Source organism: Malaya genurostris, chromosome 3, assembly GCF_030247185.1.
Source record: "Malaya genurostris strain Urasoe2022 chromosome 3, Malgen_1.1, whole genome shotgun sequence".
Classification (NCBI taxonomy): Eukaryota; Metazoa; Arthropoda; class Insecta; order Diptera; family Culicidae; genus Malaya; species Malaya genurostris.
This window is the reverse complement of record NC_080572.1, coordinates 95,332,815-95,352,397: the sequence shown is the minus strand read 5'-3', so window position 1 is coordinate 95,352,397 and position 19,583 is coordinate 95,332,815. Positions and strand designations below refer to the sequence as shown.

Genomic DNA, 19,583 nt, shown 5'->3' with positions numbered 1-19,583 from the left:
GATATGTTAGCATAGGAAAACCAAATGCGATGCTACAACAATCGACAAAATAATGGACTGGCCAATTACTTCATAATGAACTGTCTGTTGGTTACTGTTCAGTTTTATTTACAAATTATCCAACTTGTTTCTCTTCTAAAGGAAACCCTCCTACAATCGATCTGGCCTTAACTGATCAAAGTTTGTTTGAAACATTTGTAGTGAACTGATGTCTCATGCAGATTTGATTCATAGCATCTCTCAAAAATAATCGGAGTTTGAAATAAAGCAATAATTAATCCGATTAGTTCTATTAAACACAGGCCACAGAACTCACATTGAAAACCATGTGAATAAAAAAAATGTTTTGGAAAATTCAACAATAGATAATTTGAATCATTACATCATTGGGTGTCCCGGAAAGCACGAAGCGCCTTTGTTGTTTTCAAATGGTGTTTCAACAGATGATGATTAATGTGTATATCAATCTTTAAACCTTGGAGTCGCAAGTGCCGGTGCGAAGCATTTCACGGCAAAAATTTACATTTCAGTACAAAGAAAAATCTGAGCCTGTGATCAAAAATCTAAACTAGAAAATAGTACAAGCTTTCATCCGTAAAAAGGGCCCTTCCGAACGAGATGTGGTCAAAAAGTTGGGACCCTCCGAAGATCGAGCCAAGACAAGAAATAGACTAAGGATTTTCAAGAAGCTGAAAAAGAAACCGCATTTGTCAAATCAAGAGCCCATAAGTTATACGATAAACTACTGTGCGGATATTCATCATGCGCAATCGTAGATGAATAATCATACGTGAAATTTAATTATATGACGCTTTTGTGAGACCAACTGTACACGATCCTTGCTGGACAAAGTATTGAAGATGCCGATAAGTCATTTTTACGGATTCAATTTTGTACCCAAGGAGATGTATCCACCAAATTGTCTCCAGGCCAGATCAATTGAAACTTTTTAGGCCCTGACAAAGGCATATATGCGGAAACATGTCAACGCAGCGCATTCTATAACACTTTTTCGTCTAAAAAATAGTATCTAAAATCGTTGGCAAACAGTCAGTGCTGACACTAATGAGCAATCTAAGATCAGTATGCTCTTTGGCGTACAATTAATTGGATCTAGATCAGTTCGTGCTCGCATCTCATCCAACACAGTCGAAAATTTCTTACGGTCGAGACGACAGAAACAAAAACAATACAGTCTAAACCACGCTCTGGAATTTCCCATGAACTTTACCTAATACACTTCAATCGAAGTGATGTAAACAATTTGAAAACTTTAGAAAAAGTACGTTTCATTTCCTACATTAAAATTCATTGGGAACATTATAAACGGCATAATTGTCATATGGATATACCAAAAATTGTCATATGGATATACAGTGTTTGAATTGTGGTAAATCGCAATCGAAAGACGTTTGTCCAATTAATGAAACCACTGATAAATTTTCATGTTCAAATTGCGATGGAAATCATAAATCCAATTATTTGAAATGTCCTGTCAGAGAAAAAATTTTAAATGCTCGTTCGCTTAGACAACAAGTCAAATCAACGATCTTAAATTTACAGAACATACCTGAAAATAAAAAAAAAAAAACGTTGCAAATGCCACGCCTAATTCTTCTAAGGCTCTTATTTCTTCGAATTTAAAACAAAAAACAGGTACGCCTTCCAATTCGTCTTCTAACGAAAACAATTTATTGACAGGTAGATCGACCTCGTCATCATCTTCTTCTAATGTCAGTTATGCTAGTATAACAGGTAGAAATCTACCACTTAATTCTTCTAATGTAAATAATCAAAACACAGGACCGCCTTGCAGTTCATCTTCTAACGAAAACAATTTATTAATAGGTAGACCGGCCATATCATCTTCTTCTAGTGGCAGTCTAACTACAAATATTCCTTCAATGCCATTCGCTTCTTTAAATGAAGTTGATCTAGGCGATACAACTGAAAATAAAATGATACCTACAAGATTAACTTTTTCAAATGATCATCCGAATGAATTCGACTTCATCACTTTTCGACGCATTTAAAATCGGATGGCAATTTACAAATAATATTATATTGAATTTAAAATTTAACAGTGATGTTAAATAATTATTTGAATATTTTAAATTGGAATGCTCGATCTTTAAAATCGAGTGAAGATGAATTTTATAATTTTCTCAAAGTTCACAGATTTTATATAGCCATTGTGACAGAAACTTTTCTTAAACCAAATGTCAAATTGAAAAGTAATCCACATTATGTGGTTCATCGATTTGACAGGTTTACTGGAATGGGTGGTGGAGTTGCCATTTTTGTCCAACGGCAAATTAAACATCGAATATTACTTTCTTTCAATACTGAAGTTATTGAAAGCTTAGGAATCGAAGTTGAAACCATTCATGGAATTTATTTCATCGCTGGAGCATATTTGACATTCCAATGCACAGGCGAACAATTAATTTTCTTTAAAGGCGATTTGCAAAAACTCACAAGATATCGACCGAAATTTTTCATAATAGGGTACTTAAATGCTAAGCATGTCCAGTGGAATTGTGGCAAAATAACAGTAATGGTAAAATACTTCATAATCAACTCTCAGCTGGTTACTTCACAGTTCTTCATCCCAGTAATCCTACTTGTTTCTCTTCCGTGAAAAACCCGTCTACAATTGATCTGGTTCTAACAGATCAAAGTCACATTTGTAGTGACCCGATTACACATGCTGACTTTGACTCAGATCATCTTCCTGTAACATTCAGACTTTCCAACGAAGCTATAATTAATCCAATTAGTTCTATATTCAACTATCATAGAGCTAATTGGTTGGATTACAGATCTCACATTGAAAATCATGTGGATCATGAAACTATTTTAGAAAATTCTGCGGACATCGACACAGCAATTGATAATTTGAATCATTACATTATCGAAGCTAGAAATCATTCAGTTCCCAAAGCTCAAACTAAATTAAATTCTCCTATCATCGATGACAATCTTCATCTGCTCATTCGGTTGAGGAATGTTCGTCGACGACAATATCAACGCTAAGCTATGAAAAACATAGTTAGGGTTTTACAAAAAAAAATTAAACATAGATTTACTCTTTTGCGAAATGAAAATTTCGCTAAAGAAGTTGAACAAATTAAACCATATTCTAAACCTTTCTGGAAACTTTCTAAGGTTCTTAAGAAACCTCAGAAACCAATTCCTGCTCTAAAGGAAGGAAATCAAATACTTCTTACAAATGGTGAAAAAGCTCAAAAACTTGCTCAGCAGTTCGAGAGTGTCCACAATTTTAATTTGAACGTTGTGAGTCCTATTGAAAATTAAGTCTCACTGAAATATGATCATATTTCAACCCAAGTGTTATCACAAGATGACATTATTGAGACAAATTTTGATGAAATTGAATCAATTATTAGGAATTATTTAATTGATCGTACTTTTCAGGTTACCTATCAGAATTGTAAATCTGAATTGCTACCCGTACGAGCAGATGTTCCGCAGGGTTCGAACGTAGCTCCAATCTTGTATAATATTTTCACTTCTGATCTTCCAAATCTACCCGGTGGTTGTCAGAAATCGCTATTCTGTGACGGCACAAGTTTGTAACCACAGGTAGAAATCTAAGAGTGGTCTGCAGTCGCCTACAAAGAAGTTTAAATATTTTCAGTGATTATCTGTCAAAATGGAAAATTAAAACAAATGCAGCAAAAACGCAATTAATTATCTTTCCTCATGAGCCAAGAGCTTCTTTTCTAAAATTAAACAATAATCACATTCTCAAATTGAATGGTTTGGAATTGACATGGTCTGATCAAGCAAAATTAATTTTTAAGGTTTAACGTATGACAAAAACTCACTTTCAAGGAACACATTGAAAGAATCCAGGCAAAGTGTAATAAATATATTAAATGTTTATATCCTCTTATAAACAGAAATTCTAAGCTCTGTCTAAAAAAATTGGTTAATTTATAAACAAATTTTCAGACCAGCCATGCTTTATGCAGTACCAATTTGGTCAAGTTGTTGTTCCACCAGGAAGAAAACGCTTCAAAGGATTCAGAATAAAATTCTTAAAATGATTTTGAAGCGTCCTCCCTGGTTTAGTACAAATGAGTTACACAGACTCATGAATATAGAACCATTAGATGTAATGTCACATAATATTATAAGCAAATTCCGACAAAAATCGAGGCAATCTTCAATTGAATCGATTCGCTCTCTGTATTAGTTAGTAAGTTAGTATATAAGTTCCTTTTCCCCATTACACAATACAAGTAGGTTTAGAATTTTCCCTACACAAAAATCTCAGAATTGCGGAAGCAAATGATGTCCTCATGGTAATAACCAAATCATATATATAATAGGGCTGAAAAGTCACCATTTGTGACTGAACACCCAATTTAAATCTTTATAATTTAATTTTAACTCATATTCCAATAAATAGTTATTTAAAAAAAAAGAAAATACAGTGCAGTGAACAATAGAGTGTACGAAATGGCCAAATACGCTTTAACAAAGCCTGAAACTTGGCCTACAAGACCAAATTCAATTTGTATTGATTTCAAGCACTGCAAAGTTAGACCAGCAACAACCGAAATTGAAATCTTGCTTAAGGAACGAATGCATCTAAACATTAATAATGTAAGTGAGATTCAATTCAACAAGGCGTCTAACTGTGTGTACACTATGTTCAAACGTGAAAGAGATGCCTGAATAAAAATTGTTATAAAAAAATAGATCTAGAAACAGTCACGTCGAACTGTAGTAGCGTGTAGTATAGTAGAGAACAGAACAATTGAAAGAAATATTGATTTGTGCTCATACATCAATCTCGTGTTGTTATTTTCAAATAGTGTTTATACATACTGGAATCTACCAGCTCCGAACTAAATTCAATGGCTATTTCAACCAGCATGTATAAGCCAGTTTCTTATCTTATTACCATTGTTGGATGAATTGAAAAATTGTGGGTTTGAAATATTTCTTCTCAATGATCGTTTGGAATGCTTTCTTCGAACATGACTTTAAACTAAAGACTAGAACTGATTAAAAAATTTAAGTTTTTACTAATAATACTCTAAAGATTCCAGAAAATGATAGTTAGTCAATCAGCAATTTTTTTTGTCTTGATCAGACGTAGAGCCACAGACTAACAGACATATTGTACTGTGCGAACTATTTACTATCGGTACACCCCTTGTGTTACGTAAAAGTTTTTTTACTAGTTGGTTCCCCCTCGTTTGTCAACACCGATCAGCTGCTTGCAGGGATACCTGATTTCATCAAAATATTTGATAATGAATTATTGGATTTCGTTGATAATATATTTAACTTTTTTAGCGATGTTGGAAGGTAACCATTTATTTTCCTCAACGTTGTTCATCCAGACTATTTTTGATTGTGTTGATAATTTTCACCCGAAATTAAGTGGCGGCAGACCAGAAGCAAATAAATATTGTAACAAAGCGGGTTCGATTCGGGTAGGCATAATTCTGTATATAGTTTTGGCAATATGTATTAAATCTGTATCCTGCATGAAATTTGCATGGAGGTATACAAATCAATACATTACAGGTAATTCTGTATAAATGGCAACTCGGTTGGTAAATGAAAAAAATAAACACAGTCTAGATGACAGACAGGATGTTTTTGATAGGGTAACGTGGCGCCATCATTACATATGCGAGTATTGTCCCAACTAAAGGAATATTCGAAATGACCGTTTATATGGCTAAAGAATCTAATTTGAGTGTCCTGTCTGTTAGTCTGTCGTAGAGCCGTCTTGAGCTAGCTTTAAATTTGATCAGCATCTAACGGGGAAAATAGATTGGAAAACTGACACGTTAATGCAACTATGTAATGCAAACCGCAAAAATGTTTTTCAATCCACATGAGAATCAATTGTATCGGTTTGATTGATATGACTACGCTCTTCGTCACAAACGTTTATTCGTCCATTTTTCCAACGTTCTCTAGCCATTCTTTCACTCAGATCCATAGATTAGGTATTGCTCTGCATGAATTTTGGCACGTTTATCATTGTTTACTGTATGCACCTACAAGCAAATACCTACCAAATCAAAAAATGACTAAATTCCATAGAAAAAACTGATTAACAAACATCACACCATTCATACTGCTACTTGCTTCCTCGGTTATAAGCATCTAAAATTTCCAAAGAGATAAGAGATGATTTTTGTTTATATTGCTCGACCACACTGCCAACAAACTTATTGTTACTATAGTATAGTCTGTTTCCATCTCTTTCGTAGGCCGGTCTGCTGAACCTCCATCAGTGCAGCTATAGTTGCCAACACGAGAAACGCGAGAAACAGTTCGAAAGTAACTGCTATGAACGGCAGGAGCAAAAGCTACGTTTAGCTGCGCTTCAGGACAATGACAGCGAGGATGACGTTGTAGATGAGTCAGATGGCAGCACCGCAGCAGATGGCAATACCGGAGGAACCCCAACGAGTAACGATCTTGACGGAGACGGTATTCCCAATGATCAAGATCCGGATGACGACAATGATGGTATTTTGGACTCACAAGATGATGATGATGACAACGATGGGATTCCCGATGCAGAGGATCTAGACGATGACAATGATGGAATCCCGGATAGTGTGGATCCAGATTCGAAGATGACGGCTAATGATCTGGATGGAGATGGTATGTTAACGGGGGGACAGGGAAGCTCTGCATGAATTGATGGTAGAATTAGTTTTGGGACATGAATGACTTGAAAGCCATGAGTAGAATGCTTAGTAGAATTTATTAGCAATTGGTCGGCCATATTTCTAGGGATTCCCAATGACCAAGATGATGACGACGACAATGATGGTATTCCGGACGCGCAAGACGACGATGACGACAATGACGGTATTCCAGATGTTCAAGATAATGATGACGACAATGATGGTATTCCAGACAGTATGGATTCCGATGCTAAATCTAAAGGAAATGACTTAGATGGTGATGGTACGTAGGACCAAGAAAAAGCACCTACTTACATCTCAGTCCCAATAAGTGTCACATGACTGCTCTACGCTCTACTTGTTGTAACCATTGAAACAAACATATCACAATGGAGAGACTAGTTTTCTTATACTTTTGTGTCAAATGATCCTGGAACGATCATCGTGTCACATTCCGTCTATATCATAATAGAAATTTCTAATTGCTCATAGTTTCAAAAGTGTGAATTTTAATTCGCTTACATAAGGCTAAACTAATTCGCTTACAAAAGGCTTACTAAGCTGCAAACATTGTCCATAACTTTAGGAATTCCAAATGATCGAGATGATGATGATGATAACGATGGAATTCCGGACAACCTGGATCCCGACGATGATAACGATGGCATTCCAGATCATTTGGATAGCGACGATGATAATGACGGTATCCCGGATAGCAGAGATAAAGATGCCGTATCCAAACATAACGATTTGGATGGTGACGGTAGGTTAACATCACTTGCTTACTAACTTCTACACGCCTATCACCAATAACCAAAATTCAAAAATTTGTTCGAACAACATCTCGGTACGCCCTTACTAAATTGGCCCACGTCCATGAATTGGCAAATAATTCTCGATGCACAACCCTAACGCGCATGTAGGTATTCCTAACGAAGAAGATGATGATGATGACAACGACGGAATTCCAGATAAGGATGACGATGATGATGATAACGATGGTATTCCGGATACTGAAGATATAGATGATGATAATGATGGTATTCCAGATGATCAGGAAGGGAAACCTTTGACCAACGATCTGGACGGAGACGGTAAAAGGCTTTCGGTAAAACTTCGTATTCTTAAAGCATAATTATTTCATATCTTTCGAGCAGGTATACCCAATGACCAAGACGATGACAGTGACAACGATGGAATACCGGACTCGGAGGACGATGATGATGACAATGATGGTATTCCTGATGCTAAAGATGTAGATGACGATAATGATGGTATCCCTGATGCATTAGACGAGGGATCCAGTAATGCTAATGATCTAGATGGCGATGGAATTCCGAATGATCTCGATGATGACGATGACAACGATGGTATTCCGGACATACTAGATACTGACGATGACAATGATGGTATTCCAGATAATCTGGATAACGACGATGACAATGATGGTATCCCGGATAGTAGAGATAAAGATGCCGCAGCAAAACCTAATGATTTGGACGGTGACGGTAGGTTAACAACGCTAACATACTAACACCAGCTCACCTACTACCAATAACCAAAACTGAAACATGAGGTTGAGAAATTTTGTTCGAACAACATCTCGGTTAATACACAATTGGCAAACCCATGAATTGGCAAGTTATCCCTAATGCACAATCCTAACTCGCATGTAGGTATTCCTAATGAAGAAGATGATGATGATGACAATGACGGGATTCCAGATAAGGAAGACGATGATGACGACAACGATGGTATTCCCGATTCCGAAGATATTGATGATGATAATGATGGTATTCCAGATAATCTGGAAGGGAAACCTCAGACCAATGATCTTGATGGAGACGGTAAATTATAGTCTGATATTCCACATTTCATAGAATTAATTGTCTTCGAGTAGGTATACCCAATGACCAAGATGAAGATATCGACAACGATGGAATACCAAACTCGGAGGACGATGATAACGACAATGATGGTATTCCAGATGCTGTGGATGTAGACGATGATAACGATGGTATCCCAGATGTACTGGACGACGGATCGCGTCTGGCCAATGATCTAGATGGTGACGGAATTCCAAACGATCTCGATGACGACGATGACAACGATGGAATACCAGATGCACTCGATAATGATGATGATAACGACGGCATCCCGGATAGTATAGACAGTGACGATGACAACGATGGAATTTCTGACACCCAAGAAAATATTGTAATGGAATTTTCTGCACCTAAAATTTGCCACGATCCAGCCGCTGTAAATTCCGAGGAAGATGACGACGATGATGATGATGATGTAAAGTGCTACACGTTTACTGGAGACACGATCGAGATTAGAGCATCAATAGATGAACACAACGAACGTGACGATATCGAGGAATGCATTTATCCTCTAGGTATGATGGGTAGAATGGGTAACAAATGAATGATTATTTCATGACACTGATATTTAAGATGGATTCAAATGTCATGTTGACAAAGCTTGGATGAAATCCCAAGAACAAGGATGCAAACCAGTTATTGAATGTTTACTCCGTCATCCTTACGACGATAACAGTAGCTTATTGTTTGGAACGAGCTGCGATGGAGTAACTATTGCATGAGTTAATTTTATCTATTTCTAATTCCATATATTACCATTTAACTATAGGATGAAGACAATGACGGAGACGATGACCGCGGAGATTCGACGTACTTCTACTACATTTCTATCCGATCCTTGCTCGATTTCTGCCTACTGGCAGCACTTGCCCTGTTCAATACAATCATTGTCATTGCCGTCCGCGATCCTTCTAGTGGAGTTGGTGATTTTGGTCGACAACTAGTTTGGGGTGCCATAGGCTGGATTGTTTTCTTCAACGATGATTTCGAACAACCCTACTTCCTGTTCATTCTACTGAATACAATTGCGGCCGTCATTCTGCTCAGCCCACTCAAAATGGATATCTCTCCACCGGAAGAGTGGTGGAAGTTCAAAACAATTCCGCAGAATTTCTTCTCGGCTGCCCTGGTCCTCAAGTATGCTAAGAAATGCTGGCTACCTTTCCTGGTGGCGCTTGTTTTAGGATCACTCTGGAGTATAATTGATTCAATCGATGAATCACACATGATCGACATACCAGCCAATGAAGCTGATGAGTCCAGAAAACTCTCTGGATTGAATAATGTCTGGAAGACACTGCTACTGATCGGCGATCTACTCGCCGTTCCAGCACTAGTATACTCAAAACGAATCATCGAGGTTTTCGGAACATGGAAGATTCTTGTAGCGGCTTTCCTTTCATTATTAGTACGTTACATATTGCTAGCTATTTTCCGGTGGGAATTCTGGGATATCATCGAAGACCTGCTTCTACCTACAACCTTGGGAATAACCTGGGTCACACTAGTTCTACATTTCCGTGATAATTTACCTCGAAAGGTTACTGCACTAGCTCAGGCTCTGCCGATCATTGCACACTTCGGATTCGGTCGATTCTTCGGAGCTCTGATTGGTATCGAGTACGATTACGACCAGCTGGAGAACGATTACGAAGTTATCGCCGGGGTGCTGTTTATGGTTACCATCGTTAGCATCGTGGCGTATCGCTACCGGGAGATATTACTGAACTATCTTGGCCAGTACATTCCGGCACTGAAGCCAGACGAAAACAAAAAGGTCACGACGAATGGAAAAGGAGAAACTGACGTATGAAACGATGTTGTTGGACGATTTGAAGTTCTGCATTTCCAGCAAAGATAATGGTTTCCTCGGAAATAAAACGGAACACCAAAAATTAAAATATGCAAAAATATTGTTTTTGAGATTATCTACATTTACAAACTCAGTTATTTTAACTCAAGACAATGTATCACTTCAATAAAGACTTGTTGATTGGCGTTTAATAAAGCACTAGTTTTCTTTCTATAAATTTCTGATGATTTAATATGTTCCGAGAAAAAAAGCCATCCACGCAAAGATGGCATTTCACCAGAGTGATACACGCTGGCGTCAGATTCTTGTCCACACCGAGGATGCAAAAAACGAAGCATCGAACAAAGAGGAAAGCGCACTTCTTCTCAGTGTCGAGTAGACAGCATTTGAGTGTGTGCTTGTGGTTAAAGCAGCTGGCGCGAGTGAAATACATTCTCTTCGCATGAATCGCTCTCACGCGCTCTCGTCTAAATACACCCAAGTGACCACTGGCGCGTGAGGGTAAGCGAACACTTCTGTGAACTTCAATTAATAGAGAGTAACAGATCGGCTGAAAAGTTCGTATCGTTTCTATGAGAGGGTGCCACTAGAATTAAATCCATACCATTTTCAGTTAGTACCAACCTTCAAAAAATACGTGTATAAATTTGACAGCTGTCTGATTATTAGTTTGTGAGATATTGCATATTGAGTGAAGCTACTTTTGTTATTGTGAAAAAAATGGAAAAAAAGGAATTTCGTGTGTTGATGAAACACTACTTTTTGATGAAAAAAAGTGCCGCCGATACCAAAAAATGGCTTGATGAGTGTTATCCAGACTCTGCACCGGGCGAAGCAACAATTCGTAAGTGGTTTGCAAAATTTCGTACTGGTCATATGAGCACCGAAGACGATGAACGCAGTGGACGTCCGAAAGAGGCTGTTACCGATGAAAACGTGAAAAAAATCCACAAAATGATTTTCAATGACCGTAAAGTGAAGTTGATCGAGATAGCTGACACCCTAAAGATATCAAAGGAACGTGTTGGACATATTATTCACGAATATTTGGATATGAGGAAGCTTTGTGCAAAATGGGTGCCGCGTGAGCTCACAATCGATCAAAAACAACAACGAATTGATGATTCTGAGCAGTGTTTGGAGCTGTTATATCGAAATAAAACCGATTTTTTTCGTCGATATATAACAATGGACATGGCTCCATCACTTCACTCCGGAGTCCAATCGACAGTCAGCTGAGTGGACTGCACGCGATGAACCGAACCCAAAGCGTGAAAACACTCAACAATCGGCCGGTAAGGTTATGGCGTCTGTATTTTGGGATTCGCATGGTATAATTTTCTTCGACTACCTTGAAAAGGGAAAACCATCAACAGTGACTATTATATAGCGTTATTAGAGTGTTTGAAGGACGAACTTTAAAAAAAACGGCCTCATTTGAAGAAGAAAAAAGTTTTGTTTCATCAAGACAATGCACAGTGTCACAAGTCGATGAAAACCATGCTGAAATTGAACGAATTGGGCTTCGAATTGCTCCCTCATCCACCGTATTCTCCAGATTTGGCCCCCAGTGACTTTTTCCTGTTCTCAGACCTCAAGAGAATGCTCGCTGGTAAAAAGAAGCAATGAAGAGGTAATCGCTGAAACTGCAGGCCTATTTTGAGGCAAAGGACAAATCGTACTACAAAAATGGTATCGAAAAGTTGGAAGATCGCTATAATCGCTGTATCGCCTCTGATGGCAATTATGTTGAATAATAAAAACGAATTTTGGCAAAAAAATGTGTGTTTCTATTAAACAATACGAACTTTTCAGCCGAACTGTTCGATCTGGCCTTGCTATGAAAAATTTACAAGGAAAACCGAAAATTTTACGATAAATTGTTTTATTTTGCTGATTTTGCGTATCCACGCTTCTTCTACGCAAACCATTCAGCAGAGTGCTCACCGGCGTGTACACCTCTGTGAAAGTATCTGCATCCACCTCAGAGAATTTATTAGCTAATACTCTAGCACTTAGGTGCGATTCAGTGGAGGAGGTAAAAGGAAATAAACAAACACACTCATGATGTTGTCAGTGCGAGGGGAGAAATTTTGATTGCTCTTCGTTACACAGAGGGGATGGACATCTCTGCATCCACGAGAAAACGAAGTGAGTTCCACTATTGTATGTAAATCCGGAACATGAGGAACAAGCTCTACTAGTTTTTATTCAAATTTAAAAAAATTTTATACGATTTTGACATCATACTCTAAAAGACGGTATAAATTGTTGAATTCGAAAATATGCAGTATTATTTTATAGGACCGTAAAATTTTTCATTTGACCATAAGATCGGGAATATCGGTTCTGCAATCTCTATATGGTGGAGACTCTTCCACGGAAGACAGCTCAAACAGTGGCCTTTGTAGATTTTTAAGCCACCAACACTCGAGAGAAATATTCTGAAATCTCTCGTTCTGCACAGTACCTTCGAGATAATTCCAATTCGAATCATTCCCATATGCCTACATCTGATTTTAGTCAATGTTATGGCGAAAAAGCTGAATCTTTTCCTAATCTTGTTGCTTCGGAGGATGAAATTATGAGTATAAATGGGAGCAATATGTTCGATTCTGAAGGAAGCTATTTTGGTGAGGAACTGAGATCGACACGCAAAAAATATCCAAGAAGAATTATCGCACCGGCTATATCAGAAAAACGATTCAAAAATAGTTTATCTAATATTATCTAAATTTTTGCATGCGCTGCCAACGCTAAATAATGGTACAGTAGTCAGAAAAGTAGTTGGTACAGACCCAACTTGATATTTTTTTCAAGTTTTACTGACGTAAACCTAAATTAATTTTGCAATTTCTGAAAGTAACGTAAAAATAGACATTATCTGTCGGGCTAACTCAAAAGTGGCCAGAATTCATATGGAACTGATATGCGAGTTTGGGTAGTACAATACTAATCTGAAACTTAATCTAAATTTTACCAATTGCATCAGGTTTTCATGCCTCCTGAATGTTGGCGCCCGAGGCCGTCGCCTCACTCTCACTGCGACACTGTCTCATACCACTAAAAAATTTATTATAAATTGCTTAACAAATTCTCGATGGTATGGGGAAGAAATTATGTTACTGCCTTAAATACAACAAGAGATATTAGATCTACCCATTCTTGTACTGTGTAAATTTTGAAAAGACGCCCCGTAGTAAAGTAAGTTGTAATTACAACAATATTAACCATTAATGGTCATTCGCCGGGATCAGACGTATTGTTATCTTGACGAACTGAAAAAAATATAATGTATGTCGATAAATAAAAGTGTAAGCTATTCATGTTCACTTCAATAAAATATCTATAATTTCAAACAACATATAAGAAAACAATCAAAATCGTGACTTTATCCCAAGTTCTTTGGTTTTACTTTTATATTTTTAATTTGAATTTACTATAAAATTGTTTGTCAGGGAATCAATAGGAGAGCACAATTTCATCACTTGTTATTTCAACCAAAATATTTCTTAAAGCAAACTAATCTAAAACTAAACAAACAATACGTCTTGTTCTGCCGTAATAAGCAACAATCTTCCCAGTATCAAATCAGATTTCCTGTTGTCACTTATCCAGTAAAATAAACCGTTGTGTCAAACCCAAATTGAATGAACTTCACAATATAGTAAAAATAAATAAATTCCGGGCCATTCTAACGAAAGCCGGAACGCGAAGAAATAGAAACCAAATATGTGCTTTTTGCACAAACCAACAAAACCCTTAAATGTTCACATTCTGTGACGGCCAGTAATGAGCCTTCACTCGTTTACGCCTAAGACGTCAAAAATATAAAGCACTTATTCTAATATGAAACAAACATATTTTGTATGAATCAGCGATTTTTTTTTTTTGTTTGAAACAGCTATTATTTTTAGTCTGATAAGAAACTAAACGTTTTGTTCTTCAAACAACGTAAAGTAAATAAATTTATGTAAGACTCATAAGTATAAATTCAAAAAAAAAGATGTGATTATCACATATTTACCTAAGCAAGAAAACATTTTTCACTTTTTTAACTACGTGCAACTAACTGACATTAGCGCCTCTTGTTCACTGTAGCATAAGCTAGTTCTTGATACCAAAGCTCCGAGTGGTCGATCCAGGGTAGTAAAAGCTTATGTGAGCAAAATGTTTCCCTTCGTCTCCATCTAGTGGCTAATATTGAAAATATCACGCACACCAAAAGCTTCTTTTGACTATTCCGCTGGCGTTAGGTTATTTAATGCGACGTAATTTGACTGTTTTAGATCCGTTACAGTCATCGTAAGAGTTCAATTATAGATTTTGGGACTCTAATTAAACTAAATTTTAATTAGACTTTGTAAAAAGATATATATTGAAAAACGCCAAAAGCGTTACATTGTGTTTAAGAAACTTCTCCATAGTTTCGCCTGAATGCCTATGTGAGTGATCTTATCAGTTTCCTTTTGTCCCTGTTTCGATGACTGGAAGCTTACGGAAATCATGCTGCGGGACGTCGGATATAGCGAGTACCATTATCCAAGACGCAAACCGTACCGTGTAACAAACATGGCTAGCTTTCGACAACAGATACAGCATCGCTCTCTGTTGATCAGAACTACAAAAGCTCTGTCCTTCGAAGATATTCAGGTAAAATATGAATCCAAGGGTTAGGTTCCGGTACTTGTAACTGTCAAAAATACCAAGTTGTTTCGAAAACAGTGTTTGGGTTAGCATCATTTATCTCGTAGAAAAAAATCGTATTTTAATTCAAATAGTTGTTGAATTCGATTCTAGTAATGGAAAGCGAAAACTGTTCCTTCGACTATTGTAGCAATAAACGGCGTAGGAACAGAAAATTGTTCACACTCTTCAGGTAAGTCTCTTAAACTTGCACGAAAGAATTATGCTCGTCATCCGAACCATTTTTTACAGCTTTCCAAGAGAAGGGTTTGTGTTGAAAAGATGGCTGGAGTTCTTCAACGAACACAACCCAACAAAACTAGACAAAAAGTGGGTTCTGCTCAATAAACCAAAACTTTGTCACTTGCACTTCACACAGGAACAAATGGTAACTAAGGCAAACAAAGATCGCATTCTACTACGGAATCAGGTGCCCTGTTGCCCTCCCGGAGTCATGTAAGTATCAATGAGCCCATTATCGCGCAGTTGTACGGAATCACTTATTTCAAACGGTTTACTTGTCTGGCTGACACCAACAGACACATACACAGTACAAAAAATTGTAAACAACTTCTTCTTCTTCTTCTTCTCTGATCGAAAATGTATTTGACAACTTCTGCTCGTGGCCCGGAAAAAACAATCATATGGCCATAGTAAAAAAAACAATTCTAGCGGCCATATAATATATAATATTATTGTCAAACCGAGGTATTGTCCGTATTGCTTCAATTTATCTAATTGATGTGGTAACTTATTCCTTATTTTCGAGAAAACCAAGCGTTTAAAACCTTTTTGTCAATAATCGAGATTTTCGCAACACTAGTGATAGATGAAAAATGATCATAAGCATTCAAAGAAGCGTACATCAAGTATTGATGAAGAATTGAAAATACTGATTATTGACAATACTGTTGTGATAATTGTAGGATGCGTTTTTTTTATTGCAACCGACGATTTCAAGAATTGCAAATAAGTTGAATGCACAGTTGGAGTTTTGTGTGATAATATTTTTGTCAATTTGATTATTGACAATACTGTTGTAATAATTGTAGGGGCCGCTTTTCATTGCAACTGACGATTTCAAAAACTGCAAAATAAATTGAATGCACCGTTTCCTCATGATAAGTTGTGATTTTGTTTAACAATTTTTTTTTGTCAATCCAGTAGATTTCACTACACCATTAACAGTATTGTACACGCAGAAAAATGTATTTTAATTTCAAAAATATCGCGCTTCGAATTCAAAAATATTTTGTTTTATATTTCATATTTACTTCAAAGCAAACGATTTTCGTTTCTACACGCATAGAAACAAATCAGGCTTCCGTGTGATTGTGTGTAGATTCAATGATAGATATGTTGAAATTCACCAAATTTTTATTTGAAACGAATATTGAACTGATTATTATGAACACTTTTTTTAATAAAAAATCGCCGTTAAAAAGCATCAGTATTTGATATAAAAGATTAAACATGTTGAGTTTAGTTTAACTTTATAGGCAATAAAATTACACTTTCTTAAAATTTTGTTTGCATCATTTTTTGTATATTTTAACTACTCTTGATGAGTCGGGTATACTAGATGGTATGGATTCATTCAAAAGTGTTAGTTTCTGGATGTAACATTTTTTTTTATTTGAACTTTTGTTAGCTTACTAAGGTGTTGCTCCAATTCTCAAAGCCATCAATGCATTTTGCCCGCTCATTCAACTATGGATGCGGAATTAACATTGCCTGTGGTATTAACTCCTCTGCATCCTTTCGTTCAATAATTTTCAATAAATTTACAGTGAACCCGTTTTCTGAAATGAATACAAATATAAGTTCTCTTTACATGCATAATTCATAATATACCTTACCTACTATAGACAGTTCTAACTCATCAACTGTTTCGAAACTTATTGCATCCTCGAATGCGTCGTTTTTATTTTTCTTTGTAGTGTTATTATCTTAAAATCAACTAGTAGCAATGTTTCATTTCATGACAATATTTCAGAATCAAAATTCTCCAGAATTTTATTCTAGAACCAGATATTTTATTCAACATCCATGAATTTGAAGCTAAGACTCGGTGAATTGATTCAGTTGAATTCAAGTCGAAATTGCTTGCAAATTGCTTTGAACATAATTTAAAATTTGTATTTATTGTGACACCCTTAGTTGGTTTCCTCTCAACCGGGTGGTAAAGAAGAGGAATAAAAAAATAGAAATGGGAAGTTGGAAAGGATAGCAGAGAATAAAATTAGGTTTAATTAAGTTGATCAACGAAGTAAATGAATCGGAAAAATAAATATCAATGAACTATTTAGATGAACTATGTGGAAAAAAGCTTTTTTCTATTTAGTGAAAAGATCTGAGCGTGAAGAAAAGTGAAATATTACAACTAACAGCAGTATAGTAAAATAACTCATTATACTACATCACAACATAATTGATTCAAATACATTTAATGTCGAGCATTCCGTCTGTATGTTATGCTTACAATGTATTTTTTTTTTCATTTCAGAGACAAAAAGCATGCCAACAATATACTGAAACGAACACAGAATATCATCAAAAATTTCCAATCAGGATCTTCTATTAAACAATATAAACTATCTGCAGTCGATCCTATAACGCAAGAAAAAATAGTCGAAAAAAACTGTCCTTTGTATCACTCTATTTCTGGTTACATGATTGATCTACGAGTAGCAGCACAACAAGAAACGTTTCGCCTACCGAATGGGAAGCTGATTCAGGTGAAGCGACAACCTAAAAAGGGCTGCTCCTTGCGAGCTCCGTCGAAATCACCGATAGAAACTGAAAGCACAGAATCAAGTCAACCGGCAGTGTCGATGTCCGAAACGACAGCGCAAGCAACCGAAAACCCTTCAGTTCAAAACCCTGACAACTCGACGTTCACTCGAAATCAATCCTTCAAAACTTACACCAACAAAAGAATATGTAACCAATCGCCAGAAACGGCAGAAAATGTTCGGTCAATTGATCTTTATGACAACCACCCACCACAAGATGAAACACAACACACCGAAACTCTAACATCGCAAGCTACAGAACAGCCAACGTTGACTGCAAGACAGTCACCGAACATTTCACAGCAGTCAGGCACTGCATCAGAAAGCTATTATCAAATCACAGAAACAGTAGCGATTCCGCAAATAACTCCACCCGTGCTTACCTCTATTCAGTACCTGTTTCACAAGCAACACGAAGACACTACATTCGGAAACTTCCAGAAAAAATTCGAAAATCAATTGATCTCTGCGGCTGAAGTCTCGCTCCATATAGTTTCCAAAGTAAATAGTCTGCTAAACTCAAATCCATACAAAAATGCTGCAACCGAACGGGATTTGAAAGATCTGTATGTACACCTATCGTACATCCTGAAATACGCTATCGATCGCTTCAGTGGTTTAGAGGAAAGCTGCGCCAAAGATATCAAAAGCATGGGTTTCACAGATCAATCGGACCTGGGTCCAATATTGGAGAGCAAAACTAGCGATGAGGATGATGATAAGAGTGAGCAACATGAAACAATGGCGGATGACGATGATGATTGTGCTATCATCGAACAGCGAACAGATTTAATCGAAATTCTCTCAGATGATGAAGGCATGGAAAATATGGAAGAAAATGAACAGCATACTGAAAAAAGTGACAAGGAAATACTTTCAGTAATATATACAGCACTCAGTAGCTTACTAAGTTAGTAACGCACGGATTTACTTTATTTTTTACAGGTCACCAGCCCACCACCATCACGTGTTGCCCGAAAAAGTTCCAACACGGAAAGCGTTGCTGATTGTACGAGCGAAGCAGAGCATGAAGAACAAGCTACTAAAGAACACCGGACGAAGAAACAGATTAGGGAGTCACCAGAAAATGAAGTTCAATCGGATCAGCAGCCGGAACCCGTGTCGGAGAAAATAGAAATGGTTGTGCAACACGAAATTCAGGAAACCGTGGAAATCACAGATGTAGTGGAAACATTCTACTACGAGCAAGCGGAAAACGAAGACGAAATCATAGCAATGGAAGTACAAGAAGAATCATCCAGCAATAGTGAGGGTCAGGGGGAATGTAAAGAAAGCGAAAATGAAGAAGAAGAACTTATTGAAATCATCGAGTCAGAAGAGGACTTAGATCTGGATGAAAGCCATGACTATAAGATAGTAGATGTCATCGATGATGGATTTTATGTAATAACACACGAGTAAAATGTTATTATTTGTTTTAATTACTTTTTTTTACTGTTGAAAGAAATTTTTAAGATTTTACGATAAATTAAGACGGGAATGATTTCTTTTCTAATCGGTTATAAGGCTATTCAAAGTACCATCTTCAATAGGCAGACTCCTGTTAATCCAGTGGCGTAGTAAGGAAACTTGGCGCTCGGGGCAAAATAAGAGATTTTCCGCCCTCTGGTTCTCGCCGTTGGTTCAGTGAGCAAAAAAATTTCCATCTCCGGAAGGATGACTTGGGCGAGCAAAAAAAAAAGGTTTCAAG

The 19,583-nt window shown here is 36.9% G+C and overlaps 2 protein-coding genes across 8 annotated transcripts in view; both read left to right on the top strand.

Annotated features, from left to right (window-relative positions):
• The window catches only part of LOC131438382 (protein PFC0760c-like), a 28,431-nt gene extending 17,845 nt beyond the window's left edge, over window positions 1-10,586 (top strand). For 2 of the 7 annotated variants that reach the window (XM_058608380.1, XM_058608382.1), the window contains exons 4-12: window positions 6,267-6,666; window positions 6,799-6,975; window positions 7,279-7,455; window positions 7,616-7,786; window positions 7,850-8,200; window positions 8,369-8,539; window positions 8,593-9,093; window positions 9,152-9,285; window positions 9,348-10,586. In XM_058608380.1, the coding sequence (XP_058464363.1) occupies window positions 6,267-6,666; window positions 6,799-6,975; window positions 7,279-7,455; window positions 7,616-7,786; window positions 7,850-8,200; window positions 8,369-8,539; window positions 8,593-9,093; window positions 9,152-9,285; window positions 9,348-10,391 (3,126 nt within the window). In that variant the 3' untranslated portion in view covers window positions 10,392-10,586. The remainder of the gene's footprint in view (window positions 1-6,266; window positions 6,667-6,798; window positions 6,976-7,278; window positions 7,456-7,615; window positions 7,787-7,849; window positions 8,201-8,368; window positions 8,540-8,592; window positions 9,094-9,151; window positions 9,286-9,347) is intronic. The other 5 variants (XM_058608384.1, XM_058608383.1, XM_058608385.1 and 2 more) reach the window with 5 other exon arrangements.
• Window positions 10,587-15,085: 4,499 nt separating this feature from the next.
• Window positions 15,086-19,314, top strand: LOC131438065 (uncharacterized). Its single transcript, XM_058607859.1, has 4 exons — window positions 15,086-15,270; window positions 15,330-15,533; window positions 17,584-18,751; window positions 18,818-19,314. The coding sequence occupies exons 1-4, from the start codon at window positions 15,194-15,196 to the stop codon at window positions 19,292-19,294; spliced, it is 1,926 nt and encodes a 641-aa protein (XP_058463842.1). The 5' UTR covers window positions 15,086-15,193; the 3' UTR covers window positions 19,295-19,314.
• The last annotated feature ends 269 nt before the right edge of the window (window positions 19,315-19,583 follow it).

Bases quoted from the DNA above. Each gene is read 5' to 3' on its own strand.
- LOC131438065 (XM_058607859.1), top strand. From the start codon at position 15,194: ATGGAAAGCGAAAACTGTTCCTTCGACTATTGTAGCAATAAACGGCGT. The intron at 15,271-15,329 runs GTAAGTCTCTTA...CATTTTTTACAG, and splicing joins AAATTGTTCACACTCTTCAG to CTTTCCAAGAGAAGGGTTTG. The intron at 18,752-18,817 runs GTAATATATACA...TATTTTTTACAG, and splicing joins GTGACAAGGAAATACTTTCA to GTCACCAGCCCACCACCATC.